The 20,229-nt window shown below is 39.2% G+C and overlaps 1 protein-coding gene across 2 annotated transcripts in view; it reads right to left on the bottom strand.

Annotated features, from left to right (window-relative positions):
* Window positions 1–3,969: 3,969 nt before the first annotated feature.
* Window positions 3,970–20,229, bottom strand: part of LOC149567438 (serine/threonine protein phosphatase 2A 59 kDa regulatory subunit B' gamma isoform-like) — an 82,020-nt gene continuing 65,760 nt past the window's right edge. For both annotated transcript variants that reach the window (XM_089820629.1, XM_089820628.1), the window contains one exon: window positions 3,970–5,113. In XM_089820629.1, coding sequence (XP_089676755.1) covers window positions 4,784–5,113 — 330 coding nt within the window. In that variant the 3' untranslated portion in view covers window positions 3,970–4,783. The remainder of the gene's footprint in view (window positions 5,114–20,229) is intronic.

Consider the following 20,229-nt stretch of genomic DNA (forward strand, 5'->3'; position numbering starts at 1 on the left):
TTTGCTTTCATGTTAGTAGAGATAGATCCAGAGGTTATGTTGATTAATGATATTGCTCTTGCATTTCATATATCATCTCTTAGGCTCTTGTGATAGCTTTCTAAATATGATATTAGTGGGTGAGACATTTCTTCAATTGAGGTATGTTTCACTAGTTGATTTGGGTTTTTTTTTAGCACTAACCCCTTATTAGCTTTGTTTTTTAATTTTCACCCTAGTACATGGATGTGGAGTTGGGACCCTTGGTCTTGGGGGCGTGTTCTCTTTGACTAAGTGATGTTCTATCTCGGTGGATTCCTCTCTTCGTCTTCTCTCTACTTTACCGCAAGTGTGAGTTGATCCACAAATTTTGCTAAAGTGGGGCCTAAATGTACCATCTTAAAATGGAAGCACTCCAATTTAATGGAAGTTTAGCACCTATTTAGTACGAAATCATCAATCTCCTTACACCTTCCCTTCTTCTTCCCTTTTCTACCCTTCCTCCTAAGTGGAATTGGGGTGAAGCCTAATATACCCTCTTTAAAGCTCACATTTTCATGAAGGTATGATCTATTTTCCCTAGGTCCTTCCTTCCATTCAGCTATCCACTTGGAATCTACTCTCCACATCGAAACAACTATATCTCGAACTTTGTGCCTAATTTCAGGGATCTGTGACCTGTTTTGAGATCCTGAAGGGATCCCAAAGGTTTTGGGACCTGGTCATTAGGGGTTTTGGGTCCTCTACTTGGATCGCATGTCCGGTTAGTTTTGAGGTGCAAACTTCTAAGCAGGTTGGCCTGTAAGAGTAAGCTATTTTAAGCCCTTTATAAACCCTTCAATTTCCTCATTCTCACATATCTCATCTTCAAGTGTTCAAACATCCACATGCTCACACTCTCAAGCTCTCAAGTTCTCAAGCATTCTTCAAGCATCCAGGGCATTCAAGCTATTTCTCCATTGAAAATCAAGGATTCATGCATTCAAGCTATTTAAGGAGTTTATGCAAGATCTATCATTTCAACATTCAAGATCTCCCTTCATATATTCAAAATGCTTTGCGGCATCTTCTACATTCATTCTCTCAAGATATACACTTAACTACATGCATTCCTATAGGGGTTTTCAAGCACATTCATTCATGAAGGTTTCGATGTCACTTTGATTTCATTTCTAAGGTTTTGAAGTTGAATCAAAGCTATTACATCTACACACTTGATTACATTCTATATTCAAGAGCATATTCATAGATTTACATTACTTCATGTTAGACACATCACTACTACTTGCAAGCATTCTATCTTTATTTCAATTCAAGGTTAATTCTTAAACTAGGGTTTGACTAAGGCAACCCCACTCCCCCAAAAAAAAAAAAAAAAATCCTTTATTTTGCAGGTTTCAAATCTCAGACCAACGGACAAGTTACACATTTGGTACCCTTTTCGACTTTCTTCATAATTGTGAAATCAAACCTAGTGTTGTACACATTTCATCAGGGGCACACTGCACCTCTAATGCTCCATTTCAACCTTGATTGAGGAGGTTGCCCTAATTACTTGCCAAATGATTCCCAGGTTTTGTCTGTAGTGTAGTTTTTTGTTTAGATAGATGGGATCAATCCTTTCGGAGGTTGTTTGACAACCTGTTTTCAAGTTCATATCTCACAAGGTTTATCATCTTTCTCTCTTTCATTTCTATATACTTCATCAATTTGTCATGTCTCTATATCTCAGCTAAGTAGTACATATCTCCTTACTTAAACCCTTTTAAGGTGGAGATGAGAGGGAAATAAATCCAAGTTATTCATTCCTTTTGCATTAAGGTTTGCATTGATACTTCCTTGTATATCAAACCTAATCCAAAGGGTGGATCTTGGTCTTCCCACTTTATTAATTTATGGTTGGATTGCGTTGATTTTCCTACCCTACAAATTCATCCTTGCAATCCTTACATGCACTCTTTTACTCATTCAAATTCATTTAGAGCCTTGTATGTATTATCATTTTCTCATCATCTTTTTGGACTTATCATATCCCTTAGTAATCCTTCATTTGATCCTTGCCCCTATCTCGCATTTAGATCCTTCACCTTCACATTATCATAACCTTGTCCTTATCTCATTGTATTAGACCATCATATTCCTAATCAACAATCCTTTCAAACATTTGCTCAATCACTTTTATCAAACACTAATCTAGAGTATTGTCCAACCTTTTAAAACGTAGAAAACTCAACCCTTGCAACTATGTTTCAACTTCCCATGTGTCCTCACTTGCATTTTTCATCCTAGGTTATCCCTTTGGTCATTTCCTTAGTCCATCCACGCACGTGGACTTTCACTCATTCAATTTTACTTAGTACTTTGTCCTTGTTAACAATTTCTCGTCATCTTTTCACATCCCTTGTTCATCATTCATTTGATCCTTACCCATAGCTTGCATTTAAGTCCTTCACCTTCACATTGTCATAACCTTGCCCTTGTCATACTATCCTTTGCCTCATTGGACCATTATCTTTAAGGTCCCCTCCTATTCCATTTCACCTTCAACTTGCATTATACAAGGCCTCTAAGTGTTATAGGGTACACCATTATCTCTCTTAGGTGGCATTTTATCTTTCGTCCCATTAGAATCATATTAGGCATTTCTATTTGGTCCATACCCATGGTTGAAACAAGGCCCAAAGCTTCTAGGAGACCAAACAAATTCCTCTCGCTCATCCACGTTTTCAACACATGACCATTTCAATTTGAAACTACACAAATCTTGTACTTTGATGGTACTAGGTCACCTACAAATTCACCCCAATCATTGCATGAGTTTATTTGGTGATCCACGACCACTCAACTTTGGAAATGAGTCCCAATTTCTTAGACCTAGCTCCTCATTTACTTGACTTTGAGAAAGGAAACAAATATCATGAACAAGGATTCTCCTCACATATTGAATTTAGTTTCCAGCCAGTTTATAATTATGTATAACCCAAATTATCTTGAAATTACCAAACAAAGTCCCATATTCAATCTCAACCATCATCGAATTCAAGTTCCTCACATAAGGGGTCAACTTTCCATCCAAGTAATAATTATGTCTAACCTAAATCACCTTGGAATCAACAAAAAAGTTTCATAGTCAATCTCAACCATCCTTCAATTTAAATTTATCATATGTAGAGTCAAGTTTCTATCCAAAATCTAATTATGTCCAACCAACAATAAGTTGCAATTCTCAAAAGGCTCATGTTTTCAGTCTTACAAGGTGATCATAACCTTTTTGTTGAATTTTCTCAAGAAGAACTTAATAAAGCTTGTGACACGTTATTGCTTAGTGACCCTATTGAATATGCCCTTTGCCTTCTAGACAAAATAGAATCACATTCCAAGCTTAAATCCAGGTGGAATGAAGCTGGGTCACAACTTGTAAATCAAACAAAATCATTTGAACAACAAAAAAAATCAAACCAATCTTCCAAAAACATGGTAACTAGAATTTGCAAACCATCAACTACATGCAAACATCAATCTTTAGATTGACCAATGCCACAAAACCCCTCACAATGAAACCAAATATTTTTCATAATACATCTAAACATGTTAATGATATTCATTGAAATATTTGTAAAAATCAGAAATATAGAAAAGTGTTCAAGGAAACGCCGTCCAATTATAACATATGGATTCAATAATAGATGATATGATGCTTTGGGACAAACATCTCATCATTTATTTATAAGTTTAAACTATGGAAGGACATACCCCTAATATGCTAATTAAAAGTATTAATGTACTAACTATATTTAATGTCGAGGTAAGGCATGCCACAGTAAAAATAAAATCCGCACTAACAGGAAGTGAGAACATTGAAATAAAGGATTACCTGAAACTAACAGCTAAAAAATGTCACGCATCAAGATCCCTCGAATCTATAAAGTTGGAAATTGAAAAAGTAAAACATGATGAGCTGTCTACAATATGTTGTCTAAACAAGAGAAGTCATGAAAACGGACTTTTGTGTTTTAAATAAAAAATAAATGCAATAATATCCAAAAGAGAAAACTTAATCTGATTTTTTACACATCATATTTTTGCTTTTCCAAGTACAATATCTCCTAGGATACCATCACCGATTCTACTAAGCCACAACCACCCTAGAAGCACAGCCGTTGATCAGCTCCTATAATTCGAAATTTTGAGAAGTGTGTGATAACTAGTTCTATTACCACTAGTTCTAAATGGTGTTTACAGAAAATAACCTAATACAAGATCAGTGCCTCACAATCCTGTGGAGCAAAGGATTTTGACATCAAATCCAATATGGTCTGGAGATAACAAACCACATTATAAGAACTGAAGATGTCCAGAATTTATAAAAGCCAATATAAGTACAAAGTTGAGGTGTACCTGCCTTGAAGATATCACACCTGCTATTTCTTTTCAACTTACTTTTATCTCGGCTCATGAAGGGGCAGCGAAATATATTTTTCAATCTTCCTTTCCTCGGAGTCAGGAAAGATAGTGAAATGAAATAACATGTCAAAAAACTGCCTGATTCTTTGAGTTTCAAGTCATTCTGTACAGAACCAGTTTGCAAATCTCATTAATACTGCAGCCGTCCACTCATCAGTAAACCCACACCAAAAGCAATTTTCAACACTAATGACAATTTCATGTCAAACAAACAAGCCGGGGCTATAGATATAGTCTTTCAAAAAAAAACACTAAGACAGTGGCATTTAAAAAGGTTGTGTTCTGATCACCAACTCCCCACCATAGCTTTCTGATTGGTAATGGCATTATTTGTTGCCATCTAATCAACAAGCACAAGCTCATTGCTAATAGCATTTGGGACAGCAAAATCTTCCAGGCGCTTCCATGTCAGTTTGCGTTTCTCTTGTACATCTTTCTCCTTTGCTTCATCTTCATAGAACTTCTCTTGGCAATATTGAAACAGATCTTGGTCCATTTCTACAAAGATCTTTCTCACATTTGAAGTCAGACTATTGACAGCTTGATTCCAATGGTTCCTCGTATTTCTCTCCAAAGCAGGGAAAATAATTGGCAATATTGAATGACAATTTTTTGCGATCAAGCTTATAATATGATCATTGTTCCAAAGAAATAAAGCCCGTTCAGCCACCTAACAAATAAAGTCAGCAGCAAACTATTAAAAAATACTCAAAATTTCTATACTTGGAAAGAAATTTAATTCTAAATAAGTATGTCTCACAGATATCTAAATAAAAAACTAAGATGCAATTGCAAACATGTAAACCAAACAAATCAGGCAATCCTAACATGTGCAGACTACATGTCGACCATAATCTTCTAATCTCAACAGCATTGGATAACTGAAGGAAAGCTTCAAGTTTCAAATGAAAGTCTAATGCCACATAAATAAACTAGACACAAAATGAGCCACAAAATGAGAAATTGATCAGTTCAAGTATCTTCAAGAAAAGAAAGGTCTTTCATATCTTTCTGTGGGTGCCAGGAAGTAAATTCTACAGCATTAGCATTGATTTGCATTTCACATGGCAAAAAACATTAAAAATACTTCACAATATAATGATTGAAATGGGAAGGACTTGATGTGTGGAGATTAATTATTGGTAATTACTAATACCTCATTTACCTATGCAGATTCTTATTTCGATGTTGGAATGTTTTTGCTAATTCCCCTACTAGTTAGGGAAAGGGGTGGTCAGTGAGGAGTCAATCAGTTTATGGCCATGGAGGTAGATTCCTGCAGCCATAGCTCCTAGGATTATAACTACTGTAGTCCAAATGGCTCAGCCCAAATATATCGAAGGTTCTGCACAACTGTTGGAACAGATTCTATGGGAGAAAGCAGCTTGCATGGGCACTGGATGGACCCCTGAGAGGGAGAGTAATCAGGATCCTAGGAAACTTCTAAGAGGTACAAATCACATTGCTTCGCAACCCATGCAGCTCCCTTTCAGTGTTATATCCACGAACCATGACAAATTCAACCAGTAGAGACCAAGCAAATGGTTTTGTGGGAATAGAAAATGAGAATGGGACAAATTGGCAAAAGTCACAGCCAAGAGAAGATTGTGCCCAAAGAAGACCATCTGAAAAGATAGTTCCACATGTGCCCTCTAGCTTTATGTTTTGTTTTTGTTTCACTTTTATCTATGGATGAAGCCTGATGACTTTTATAATTATCTAATTCAAGCTGAAAATAATTTTGTTAAGAGGCACTCCATTATGGATAGTGATACACATCAACTCATTCAAATTATAATCAGATGTGTTTTGATATCTATGATACTTGATTAGCAGCCAGTCCCAGTGTCATTTTTCCTGGTTTATCTATGCTTGGATAACCAAGATGCGTGGTTTTGAACCAGAGCTGGCATTTTGCTCAGTTTGGCTTTCCATTGTCAAAAATAAAGATTTCTTGTTCTTTTTGCTTTGCAGTTCAAGTCCTTACCTCTTAAGAGGTCTTATATACAACTGATTTCCTTTGGATGGAGCTGATCTATATGTCTTAGTTGGCTTTTCCTCAGTTTAACTTTTAGTGCACTCAACCGTTGTAGCTTCCTACATCAACCACGTGTGCACCACTCTTCTATGTGTAATTTAAAATTTTAATGTAATTGCAAATATTGTAGTACAACTAATCTTGTATTCAAAACTTAAAGGACTTCGGAATAGTGCTCGGTTAAGGTCAAGTCATAAAATAAAAAATTTCGGGAAAATGATAATAATGGACCATAGCTCACAAATATAGAAGACGTCAATAATGAGGTAGTCAGAAATTTCAAGGGTTTTCAGCCTCTGGATAGGCTTGATTGGGGACAGCAATTATGCAGAAGAGTTGGATGTTATTCCCCACATCACTCCTGCTCAACAAAACAATATGCTTCAACATCCTATTGAAATGGAAGAGGTGAAGAAGGCCCATTTCTATGGCTAGGGATGAATCCCCTGGTCCATACAGGTTCCAATCTTGTAATGTCCCCATTTCCTAGGTCAGTATCTTTTGCAGAAATTTACCTATCGGCAAGGGTCTTGTATGCTAATACAATGGATAGGGAACCCATCCAAGGGTCTTGTGACCCTTTCAAGATGCTTGTGTGGTGTTTCAAGTGTTCAGAGACAGCCCCCTATTTTTTTGAAGTGTTTCTCTTTTTTTTGGAGGGTTCCTATGTTTTAGGAGACAGGGAGTTAGCTTGTTATATTCGGAAATTGCCAAGGGACCAAGTGCATCAATAGTTTTCAGTTGGACAGCTTAGGAGTTGGTTTTGAATTATTAAAGTTGATTGACATTCATGATTTACCTAAATAAATTAAAATTACTTTATAAGTGACTTTATTATAATATAGTAACTTAATAATAAACCTTATTAAAGTAATTTAATAACCCTTAAATAAAGCGACTACAAAGTCACAAATATTTGCCTAAATGGGACAACTACATGGAGAATAAATCAATAAAATAAAATGCAACTAATGCCAAATGAAACCTTAACTTGAGTGTTTACTGTACAGGGCAAACGGATACTTATCATATGTAGTATAGTAAGATATAACATAGAGCAAATACTTTATTCATATATGCAATATGCACTCCAATGCTTACAATATGATTATGATGATGTCAATAGTCCCTTTCGGACAGCGTACATATACTTTCTCAAAGGGGTGACTCAACAGTCACTCGCCCTTTCGAATACAATTCTACCCGTCGGCTACAATATAGAATTTACCGACAACATATCCCCCCCCCCCAAAAAAAAAGTAAAGTCGTCTCCAAACAACAAAATAAAGACAACCCGTACAACAAAATTCAAATTACAATAAAACAATTAAGTACATCAATGTTTAGACACTAAGAAGAGGGATGCGTCCCTGGTGTAGTAGTTGTTCGTGCCCTAAGCTCGTTCAGCTCTGCTCGTAGCTTATACACTTGCTCCTTCCGTACTTCCAATTCTGCTTCAGCCTCCATTTGAAGCTCCAAAGCTAACTATATCTTTACAGCAATCTCTTCCAGCTCTTTCTCCTTCCCTTTTGCCACCTGCTCTTTCTCTGTTGCTAATTGTTCCTTCTCTGCTGCCACCTTTTGTAGCCGACTCTATCGGGCTAACAATGCTACCCTCTAGAATTCCCAGGCTGCCCTCTCTGCGGCTAGCCTGGTAGCTAACTCCTCCCAAGCCCTCTCTGCTGCTACATTGGTCTGCCTAGCTACTCCGAAGGGTGTAATACGCATCCCTATGTATCTCAACTATCTCTTGAGTGAAAGCCTCTACTTGGCTCTTCATACCTAGATCTCTCGTAGTGGTCCAATCCTAACGCATCTCTACAATCTCAACACTCGGCCACCCTTGTTCCTGAAAACAAACTATAAAGGTCGTCGGACATCCTAATTTCATGAAGGATACCACTCTCTTCAGCTCCTTTGTTATTGAATCCAAGGCCTGTATCTCTACAGAGGCCACTACTTGGCAAGCCCAAGTCACTAGAGTTGTTATATCAGCGAAGAATGTCTCTCGTCACTATTTCTGTCTCTACTGGAAGCTGAGCACCCATAGCCCTCTCCACTGCTTCCGCCATCCCTTCAATAGCACTATGTGGTAGTCCATCAGTCTGTGACGATTGACGCTCCTCCACCTATGCCTGGAGAGGGCTTTCCTCCGGAGCTACTTCTCACGTAGGTGTGTGCAAGTATGTCACTTGAGGTGTTGGTGTACGGTGAAACCTCGTACTTAGGTTCGTAGTCAACCTCTGGGTTCTGCTCTCTATCTCATTCCTCAGGCAATGCGAACAATGTTGTATCCACCATAACCATTGCATCTGAACCCACTACGTCCAAATGAACACCTAGTGTCCTCAAACCCTCGCCTGTCAATATCTCCATCACTCCTTCCTGAGTGTCCATCTCCACATCAAGTACAAGTACTTCAACCCCTATCTTTGGTATAGTTGGCAAAAACTCTAAGCAGGCTCCATCGTTACCATCAGAATGGCTGTCTCCATCGGTGACGGATGTGCCTCTACAACACGTTGAATCGCCCCTGTAGCCGGAGTCATCACCACTAGCTATCTAAATTGGCCAAACCCCGAAATGTCGTGTATACCAGGACCAAGTGTGTCGTCGTTGAGAGTACAGGCCGTGGAAATCTCAACGGTGTAGCTATAATTACTTCTACCTCCTCGTCCTCTTCATTCTCCCTATGGGTCTCACTCTCCTCGGAAGAAGTCTCCTCGCGACCACTGTCAGTATTATCGTTGTCCGATCTCGGTTGTTTCTGTCTGACTGTGGTCTTGGTGCCAAGTGTATCAAGATGCCTCCACTGCATGATCGGGGGTTCGTCAAGTGCAAGTGGTCCTGATTTGGCCTCCAGTGCATCGTTGGGGATCATCTGCGTCATTGCCTCAAAGAATAGCTCGATGGCATAGTGTGGCATGTAGAACATCTTGTGTCGTAGTGTCATAAATTAGTACATCCATTCTACCAACAATATAGCCAAGTCATACACTCTTCCATTCAGAATCTCGTTCATCATCGCCACTTCTGGGAATGAAATGTCTAAAGCACAGCTAGATCCTATGAGGTGACTTTTTACTACATCCATAAGACAACGCCAGTGCCCTTCCTGCACGTTGGATTTATTCAATCCTCTACCCTTCGACGTGTCTATGAGAGCTTCTTGCTCCATATGTGTCAAATCCCCACATACCAATTGTATCAATTGTCTTTACTTCCCGGCTCAACTTTTTCAGTTTGTTGTCTATTTTCCTTCCCCCTTGTGCATGACCAGGTATCCCGAATACCCATGTGAAGTCCGCCGATCTGAATGATATTACCAAGTTGCATCCAAGATAGGCAAACGTACTGGTTAGAGAGAACCTATTTTACGTTTCTATCATGAGGTGCTAAAACCCTTCATAATCTCGAATACAGAACACAGGCATTTGTATTACCCATTCAACTTGTGCCTTTCGAATGCTGGCCTTCACTGGATGGTCATCAGTGTCTCTGGCCACCACTCCCTGCATTTTGCTCCATTCAACCCTTCAAATAAAACATTCTGCACTGTGAGATTTTCCGTCGCAGCCAACTGTGTTGGTTGCTTCCCTTTCTTTTTGCTTGGTCCCGTACTTGTCCCTCTTGCTACACGTACTCCAGATGGCAAAGTCATTACATTCCTGTTCATGACTGCAGTAGTTGCTGTGTCTTCTTCCAATTTCTTTTTCCAAGCTCTTTTACCAACTGAATGCATAACTATCACCTTTGTCATTTTGCTTAAAGATGACAAAACAGTTAGGTCTATTGCCTCCGTACACAACTTATTTTGAAGTTTCCTTTCACTTCTGATGGCATTCGTATGGCTCCTCTTTCCAATGCTCTTTTTGGCTGTACAGATGCAATGTTTCTCCTCCTGAGACTGCATGGCTGCTATAGCTCCTTATCAAGCATTCACTAACTGTATTGCACTGTTAATTACTGCTTCCAGTTCTCCAACCGTATGACAATCTCCTTGTGCTGCCTCTGTATGCCACAGTGATACTATGACTCACTCTCCATACAGTATTAACCTAAGTTGCTCCTTGCTAAGTTCTCCGTACAACAAGCTCTCTTCCCCTTGTGCCTTTATTGCGCTTTTTGTCTAACCGAATGAAATAACCCTTCAAGAAGTCTGTACGGTATTATAACTTTATTCTTGTTCTCATGTGTACAGTCGTACTATAGACTTATTCATCAACAGATGACCGTATGGTACGGTGGTGCTTGCCTCTAGCCGTGGTCTCTTGTCTATCCAAGGTCGCATGGTACCAATTCTTATCCTTACAGTGCTCAATCTTGAACTTCCTCTACTTCCAACTCAATAGCCATACAGCCTAACCTCCATTAATGTAATAGCCGTACGGTATTCAACTTATCCCCTTTGCAATATGGTTGTTGTCTTCACCTATTCCATTGACCGTACAGTAATGTTTTTGTTCCTTTTATGCTTCTTTGTTACTGTACGGTACTTTCTTCTTTCCTTTCATGCTCCTTTGTTACCATACAGTACTTTCCTCTTGTCCGTATGGTATCTATAGTTCCTTTCAAACTCTTCCTGTGTACCGTACAGTGTACGGTAATATCTCCCTTCCAAGCATTTCCATACAACCTTCTGCTCTCTGATGGTTGTACGATGTCAATGTCTAATGCTCTCCTTCCGTACGGTGAGCTCTATCCCAATGTTTTATCGTATCATGGTTCTCTATCCTTTTTACTTTAACGTACGGTATTCAACCAGTCGTACAATTACCTTGCAATGACCTTTTGTTGCTATACTGTGAGCTTATATGCTCTTTTGATGTTGGTCGTACAGTCTCTGCTCCTAGTAGCTATACAATATCTTTTTGAAATGTTCTCATGTTTCTTGTTCAAGACTGTACACTATGAATGCATACTCCCTTCTGATTTCTAGATACCGTACAGTATTAGGTCTTGATGCTTTCTTCTACTACTCTTGATACTATACTATATGCTTGTCCTACTATAATATTTCCTTTTTATGCATATTAGTATTTATCTCTTTTATAGTCTTCAACTTGCTATGAAAATTTTAATTCTTTATTTTACACTTATTTTACATATATACATTAATATTTACTATTTTTATACTCTCTCAATTGTTCGTCCACAGGGCGCATTATTTCTTTCGTGATAGATTTTCAACTTCGACCCATTCACTACATCGAGCACTTCCTTCCCGTCGAGCGTCCATAATTTGATTGCTCCATTATCACCGACTTCGCGGTTTTTGTATGGTCTTACCCATTTTACCTTGAATTTTCCTAGTCTGATCTCATTGCGCCCATTGTACTTCAAAACTAATTGGCCTGATTGAAATTTATTCAACTTCAAGTGCTTATCTTGCCATGCCTTTCGTCTATAATGTGTAACTTTCGTGGCCCATTGTACCTACAATCGTCGCTCAACCAGTTTATTTAAATTATACAATCTCTGTCTCAGAGTTTTCATATCTCCTAACTTATTTTCAATCGTGATTCTTAAACTTGATACCATGAATTCCATCGGTACCACGACCTCTTGCCCATACATCAATTGAAATGGTGTGTCTAGTGGTTACCTTGTATGAAGTACGATACGCCCATAATGTTGATGGTAGCTTTTCTTCCCAATCTTCTCCCTCAACTACACAAGATTTATAAATCACTCCAACTAGGATCTTATTAGTGGCTTCTAATTGTCCGTTGGCTCTTGGGTAGTATGGGCTCGACAAAGAATGGTAAATTTTGAATTTTGTAGTCAGCAGTCGGATGACATGTTTCACGAAGTGTCCCCCATAGTCGCTAGTCAACTGTAGCGGAATCTCGTACCTTGTGATCATTTGCTCATAGATAAATTTAGTTGTGCTTACCGCAAAGTTGTCTAGTAGTGCTCGTGCTTCCACCCACTTGGTTAGATATTCTGTCGCCACTACAATGTACCTGCATTTTCTAGTTTTACTTACCTTAAGGAGTCCAACAAAGTCCAACCCCCATCTTTCACATAGTTCTTGTGCCTGTGAAGGATTGAGAGGCATGAAGTCCCTTTTTAGTGGTTTCCTAGCTCTTTGACATGTATTGAATGCCACGACCCACTCCCTGGCGTCGTGCACGGTTGGCCACCATAACCCTACCAAAAGTATCTTCCATGCAGTTGTGTCTGGCCCCATGTATCCTCATGTTGGTCCCTCGTGTGCTTCCTTGAACACCTTAGAAATCTCCTCTTCCAGCACGCACCGTCTTATTATCTGATCGGGTCCCATCTTATACAGTAACCCATTGATCAACTGAAATGTTCAGCTCCTTAGCACCAGTTTCCTCCTCTCATTCGGTGACATTTTGCTAGGCAACTGTCCCGACGATAGATACTCTTTGATATGCATATACCAAGATGGCAATACGGTAATCTAAAATAGCTACGCGTCAAAAAAATCATCGTTGACTCCCTCTGGTGGCTCTCCTGATTTTATTCTCGTCAAGTGATCCACACTTACATGACTCTTTCCTGGTCGTACCACAATTTTGAATGTAAATTCTTGCAACAGTAATAACCATCTACTTATCCTTCCCTGTATTATCGGCTTGTTCACAAGATATAACAACGCTTGATGATCCACATAAAATACGAACGGTGTTGCCAGTAGATAATGCCTAAATTTATGTACTGCGTACACCATTCTGAGTGCTTCTCGTTCTGTCGAACTATAATTTCTCTCCGCTTTAGATAATAGTCTACTCGCAAAGTATACTGGATGATCCAGTCTATGATCACCTATCTGTATCAGTGTTGCTCCAATCGCGTGCTGCGATGCATCAACATGAACATGAAACTCTTTATCCCAATTTGGATAAGCTAGGATCAGTGTTGTGGCCAACCTCGTTTTCAGTCCATCAAAAGCTTCATTCAACTCCCCTTCCAATTTATAAGGTTCACCCTTGCAGGTAAGTTTGTCAAGCGGGTACGATATTTTCGCAAAGTTCTTGATGAACCTACGGTAGTATCCAATATCTTAGAGGAACGATTTTACCTCTGTCACATCCGTTGATGGTGGCATTTCCAAAATTACCCGAACTTTGTCAGGATCCGTCTTCAGCCTTGCTTTGCAAACTATGTGTCCTAATAGCTTCCCTTGTGGCACCATGAACCTACATTTCTTCAAATTTAGTGCCAGTCTCGCCTGCCTGCATCTTTCCATGCATTCGCTGAGTGTTGTTATATGCTTATCTACATTATCAAATTTCCACAATCCATTTGTAAATACAATGGTTTCTGGATTCGATTGTGTTTTTTTACATCAACCTACATGATCCATCATCAGGATGAGAAAGTGCAGGATAGTAGAGATATGCAGACTGAGCCATTCTCAAGAGATACAAGAAGAGAAGGGGAGAACAAACAAATTCGTGCAAAGAACAAAAAATGAGAAAACATTTGTGCAAATTTGTGCACTTCTCATTTTTTGTTCTTTGCACGAATTTGTGTGTTCTCCCCTTCTCTTCTTGTATCTCTTGAGAATGGCTTAGTCTGCATATCTCTACTATCCTGCACTTTCTCATCCTGATGATGGATCATGTAGTATGATCTGAAACATTGATGTAAAAAAACACACAATCAAATCCAGAAAACATTGTATTTATATGCTTATCTTCTGCGCTAAAGATTGACCAGTCATCCAGGAATGCCTTAAAGTTTTCGATAGACATTTTATCAAATATGTGTGAGATAATTCTCTGGAACACTGCTGGAGCATTACACAGTTCGAACGGCATCATGTTATAGGCGTATATGCCATCTTCCACTATGAATGTTGTTTTCAACCTATCTTCTTCGGCAATGGATATCTGGTTGTATCCAGAGAACCCATCCATGAATGAATAAATTTCATGCCTCGCAACTTCTTCCAAAATGGTATCGGTGAATGGTGTCGGGAATGGATCTTTAGTCGTTACTACATTTAGGCATCGAAAGTCTGCATATTCTTATCTGTGTGGTGTCCTTTTTCAGAGATATCACAATTGGTGATACTCACTCGTCTGCACCCTAAAAATAATTCCTGCTTCCAGCATCCGGTTGATCTCATCAATGATCCGTGCGGCATAATTTTTGTTCATCCGATATGACCGCTTCCGTACAGGTACTGCACCTATCAACGGTATCCGGTGGACACATAACTCCGGCGGTGCTCCATTAAAATCCTTATACATCCATGCAAAGATGTCCTTGTACTCCATAAATATTTTGAACGCTGCTGCCTTCAAGACTAGATTCCAATCATCTCCCACAAAGATATTTTTCGGATTGGCTTCATCTCCTAAGTTCATAGTTTTTACAGTAGGATTTTCATACTTTATAGGTTTGTCATCACTAAACATATGCGTCGGTGTTTCATCTACATGTGCTTCTCCCTCCTTTACTTCACTATACTCCTTCAGAAACTCGTTCCCTTCTTTTCCCTCTTCGACTCCCAACATGTTACAGCTCAAAAAGAGCTCGTAATCCTCCATCTGCCAATGGAGTGAGTCCAGGTCGTCATCATTCAATCCTCCTAATCTCAATACTCCTTCGTCCGGTTCCATTCTCTTCTTTCTCTCGTCGTCACCTTCGCCTTCGCCTTTGGAATCTAATGATGTTGCCTCCTCACCTACCATCTATGTGTAGGTCGATTATAAATCTCCGACCTCCGCCTTCCATGGACAAGGTATTTTGCTTCCAATCATGTTTCACCTTCACCTATACCAGCCAACCCCATCCGAGGATGGTGTCGTGTCCTTTTCTTTTTAACGGTATGACCACAAAATCCAACAAGAATGGTTGTGTACCGATAGTTACAGGCTGTGCCATCAAGGTCCCTAAGGGCTTAATTTCGTGTTGATCGGCAATGAGTAATTGAAATGTAGGTGGCCACAACGTAGGTTGTCTCAACTTTTTCCATTTGTCCTCCGGTAGTACATTTACTCCTAACCCTTCGTTGACAATTGTGTCTGTGAGTATGGTTCCCAAGATACCTATCTTTACTACTGTGGGATGTCTTCCCGTAGTGAGTGCCAGTAACATTTGATTTGTTGCAGTCGCTCCGCCGCCATCCTTTCCTGTCTCTTCCATTGCTTTCGGGAGTGGTGTCATATTCAGTATCGTCGTTCACAACTGAGGCATTGTAAGGTCATTTAATTTCATAGGAACTTCCATTTGCATTACCTGCTTTATAATATTTTGTTCTACCAGGTTCCTCTTCGAGGTGCCGGCAGTGTCTTTTGCTTGTAATTTCTCCGTTTCCATTTGTTTTTCCAATTTCGTTCATGCTTGTTGCAACCTCTTCTTTTCTTCCTCTACATCTGGGTACATTGCCTTCTTTGCTTGTTCACGAGTAATGGCTATTATCTCCTCATCACATGTTTCGATGCTTAAAAGGTTCACCCCTTGCTTCGAGCATTTTGAATCCTCATGGTCTCTTGGAACACACCATCTACATAACAGTTGTGGCGTTACCTTCATGGTACAATCTTTAGTGAAGTGCCCCCAAAGGTTGCATGCACAGCATTGTATCATCAGCCGTCCACTCAAGTCGTATTGTATCCGACTTCAGCCTCCATTGTTATTATTATTATTAGCACCTTGTTCGCGCCGGTTATTTTTCCAGTATCCTCTTGAGGTTGTGTCATTGTTCGTGTCTGTTCCTGGTCCTACCGTGGACACTTCCTGCATCAATAATACTTGTTGATGTCATTTGTCTTCATATTGAACAGGCATTCCTTGGTGGAATGTCTAACAATTTGGCAAATATTGCAAAATTATTTTTTTAGGCAGAGCCCTTCGCGTGGCCCTCCTTACAATCCATACACCACAATTCCCCTTTCATCGACTCGGGATTCTTTTTCAGATTTTTTAATTCCTTCATCATCTGTAACATATCCTTCTACCACGCTCGAACTTTCTTACTTGATTCCTCGTCGCTGTTGCTACTTTCGGAAGATGAATCGTCTGAGTCTGACAATTTGTGTTTCTTCTTTTTGCTCGTTTTCTACTCACTCTCCAGGTCCATTGCCCGATTATACGCATCTATGTATGATGTTGGAGGTACGATTTTCATCTTTTTCTTTAGTGTCGGTCGTAGCCCTTCAACAAACCATCTTTTCTTTAGTCCACCGGCTGGTTGGCTCTCCATCTTCCCTACCAACTCTTTCAGCCTTCTTGCATACACACGCATTGTTTCATTCTTTCACTACTTTGTACTATATATTTTTGCCACAATTTCATTGTTGTCCCTTAGTAGTCGGAACTCTGCTATGAATTCCTTCCTAACTTTTGTCCATGTAGTTAATTTTTGTGGATCGACATCCAAAAACCAATCAATCGCAGCACCCTGTAGGGTCGCCAAGAATTGTCAAACCCAATCATCCTAGTCCGTTACACCATTTGCTGTCCATATTGTTTCGCATGTCTTGTAGCATCTAATTGGATTTGTCATCCCATCACTGTTGCACTTCGACAATTTTTCCTTTGGTCCTGCCTACTACTTTCTTCTGATTCTGTGGTACTTGCTATGTACTTGCGTTGTTCTGAGCACCCACATTCTAAGTACCTGCGTTGTTCTGAGCACCCACATTGTTCTGAGCATCCACGCTATTCTGCACAACCGCGCTACTTCAGACAACCGCGCTACTTTGGACAACCACATTACCTGAGGAGAACAAATCTTCCTCAAGCGAAGTCGTTCGATTCTCTGCCTATATCCGCTCATCGGGTGTATCGGGAAGGAAGAGTTCACTCCACGCTTGTGCTCCTAGGGCACTTCGAGCGAATTACTTCCCTTTCGTTTGAATTCTCTACCCTCGATGTATACAAGTTAAGGAACTCCTTCCGTGTGTCTTCCACCAAATTCAATCCCTATCAAATTTCTTCTAGCAATTCCTCACCACTCCTCGGTTTGCTAGGTGAATGCACTCCCTCCCTCTGTGCTCCTTTACCCCCTCGGTGTTCGTCAATAAGCTATTGAAGCTTTCGTCTACACTTCGCCTATTGTGCTAAAATTAATACTTCCTGTGTTGTGCGTATCTCATCCTTATCTTTTATCTTATTCCTATCTTTATTAAGTAGATTCGGCATTAATCTTCATAACACTTCCTTTGTTCCACTTTCGACTAGCAACAGTCGCCAAATCTTTACAATACAAGGTAAACAGATACTCATCGTATGTACTACAGTAAGATATAAGACAGAGCAGATACTTTATTCATATACGCAATATGCACTTTAATCCTTACAATATGATTATGATAATGTCAATAGTCCCTTCTGGACAGTGTACATATACTTTCCCAAAGGGGTGACTCAAATCGTCAAATGCCCTTTCGGATAAAATTCTATCCGTCAGCTACAATATAGAATTTATCGACAACAATGAGTACCCTAGAAATAAGAAAAGAAGTGAATTCATTTGGGGAGAAATAATTTTGGAAAATTCATCTTTGGTATTCCATAGCTCCTAGAGCTAGGGTTTGGCAAGAATTATTTGAGAAGATGGAATCTAGGTGTGGACAATCACTCAAGGGCATAATACGCAGGCAATTTCACACATGGGTTGCATTGGGCCTCACTGAAATTGATTATTTCTACGGGGTATTCTACAGGCTAAAAGAGTGCACAAGGTAATCGATTTCAAATTTACCTGGAAAGCAGATTTCATTGGGTTTAAACTTTATATGCTAATTTATCAATTTGAGACATTTCTTTCAAACTGTACCACTTAGAACACAACAGCAAGGCATTCTTTGAACATATTTCAGTTGTCATGTTGCAGGCAAGACATGGACTTTCTTGGAAGGCTTCAGTTCTAAGTTCATAGTGCAGCGGGCCGTACATGTAATGGGCACCCCTAGATGTCCCAAAAAACTAAACCAATTTGCTGAAAGGAATTTTGTCAAACAGTTTGCATGCAACCTCTTATTTCTCCGTTTAATGTTTTAAACCCCTTATAACTCCGAAAATCAAACGTTTATTTGTTTGTTGTGTTTTGTGCATGGAATTGGTATCATACAACATAAACAAGAAAGAAACTACAATAATATGCAAAGTGGAAATGAACTGCTGCTAATAAAATGTTATTTTCAGAATTCATAAAACCAAATACATGGCAGATTTAACAACTCACTAATTACTTCAGCAGTATTGACATAATACTCCAGCCCATGCTTTCGAACTTGCTGCTACAATACTTTGTCCTTCAATCAATCCACTACCTTCGTAATACCATTCCCTCAAAGCGGCATAAGCGTCGGACAAGTAGTGAAGAAGATATGAGCAAAATACCAAATCTGTCTGTAGCCGGAAATGCAACTAAACTGCCTGATAATGAAGCCAATAACAAAGAATTCCAAAGGCCAAACCCCAAGGGAATGATGTCTAGACTGTTACAAGAGAGGATAGACGTCCTCAAATGCCAAGAACGGAGCTGCAACTCACACACCAATTTCTTCTCATTTTCAACCTGCCTAATGAAGCCACAAATGCTTCATTTTATTCTATTTCCAAGGGTCCGCTCAACTCATATGGGCAATGTGGGATAAAAGATGTGTAATATATAAAACATTTATTAAAATACCCCTTATGTCTCCCTTGAGTACACATCACCATAAAATAAATATTAAAGTAACACTTTAATATTTTACAATTAAATTAGACGTTACTTTAATAAAACTTCAGGCATTAAAATGTAGTAGCAATCGGACTTCGAATAATGCGAGTGATAGCTCATCGGAAAGCTCTCACCGAGGAGTATCGAATCCAATCACCAAAATTGACCTGCACTGTGTCCTGCCGACTTACTAAAAATAGTAAGTATGCCTAAAACTGAGTAAATCAACTTCGTTTTGGCCCAAACTGGAAATGACTAGGCCAAAACACTCCAGGATCCCTTTAAACCCTTCGTTAGCCCTCGAGACCATGTAGAACAAGGCTAACACGCACACACTTGGTCAACTACTAAAATGGGGACATTACAGTACAAGTTACTGTAAGATTGTAGACATTAATATCAGAAAACAAGTTTTATTGGAAAGCATTTTGAGTTGGGTGATGCTCACCAACCCTAGGTATGCAATCAAAGGATTTGATATAATGGATATGTTATCAATATAAGGGTTTGATAAGCTCAATTCTTCTGAATTGCCATTGTAATTATTTGGTTTGAAGACAGTTTAAATTGGAAATAAGATACAAAATTCCGAAAATATTGATCACATGTTCGGCACCAGAAAATGGTATGATATAGTTCTTGATTAATGCTATTGTAGTTTATTGAACAGTTTAAAATCATTCCTGTTAGCAAATAATTCCCTTTCATTCAAGGCATATATTTCAATCAAAAAATTCAGACAACAGACACAAAATCAAAAAATTAAGAAAACTCTAAAATAGTGAATTCGATCAAATATTCTACAATGCATTTGAAAATATACAAAAGCAGGTGGGATATTATACATCCTCTTCCATTCAGCATTTTTGGGATGTGATTAGTTTAGACCATAGAACCAAGACACGGACTCGGCACGGGTAACTTGACTCGTGAACTGGCTCGGACTCACCTGTGACTCGTAAAAGTGACAATACCCTTGAAATTTAGATATTTTTTAGGATTTAAAGAACATTCCATGCACCCATTATTGAATAAAGTTTAAAGACACAATAACATCATGAAATAGAAGGTAATTTGATCACATACATAAACG

This window comes from Cupressus sempervirens, chromosome 3, assembly GCF_028749045.1.
Source record: "Cupressus sempervirens isolate cs-2001-9-10 chromosome 3, ASM2874904v1, whole genome shotgun sequence".
NCBI classification, from domain to species: Eukaryota; Viridiplantae; Streptophyta; class Pinopsida; order Cupressales; family Cupressaceae; genus Cupressus; species Cupressus sempervirens.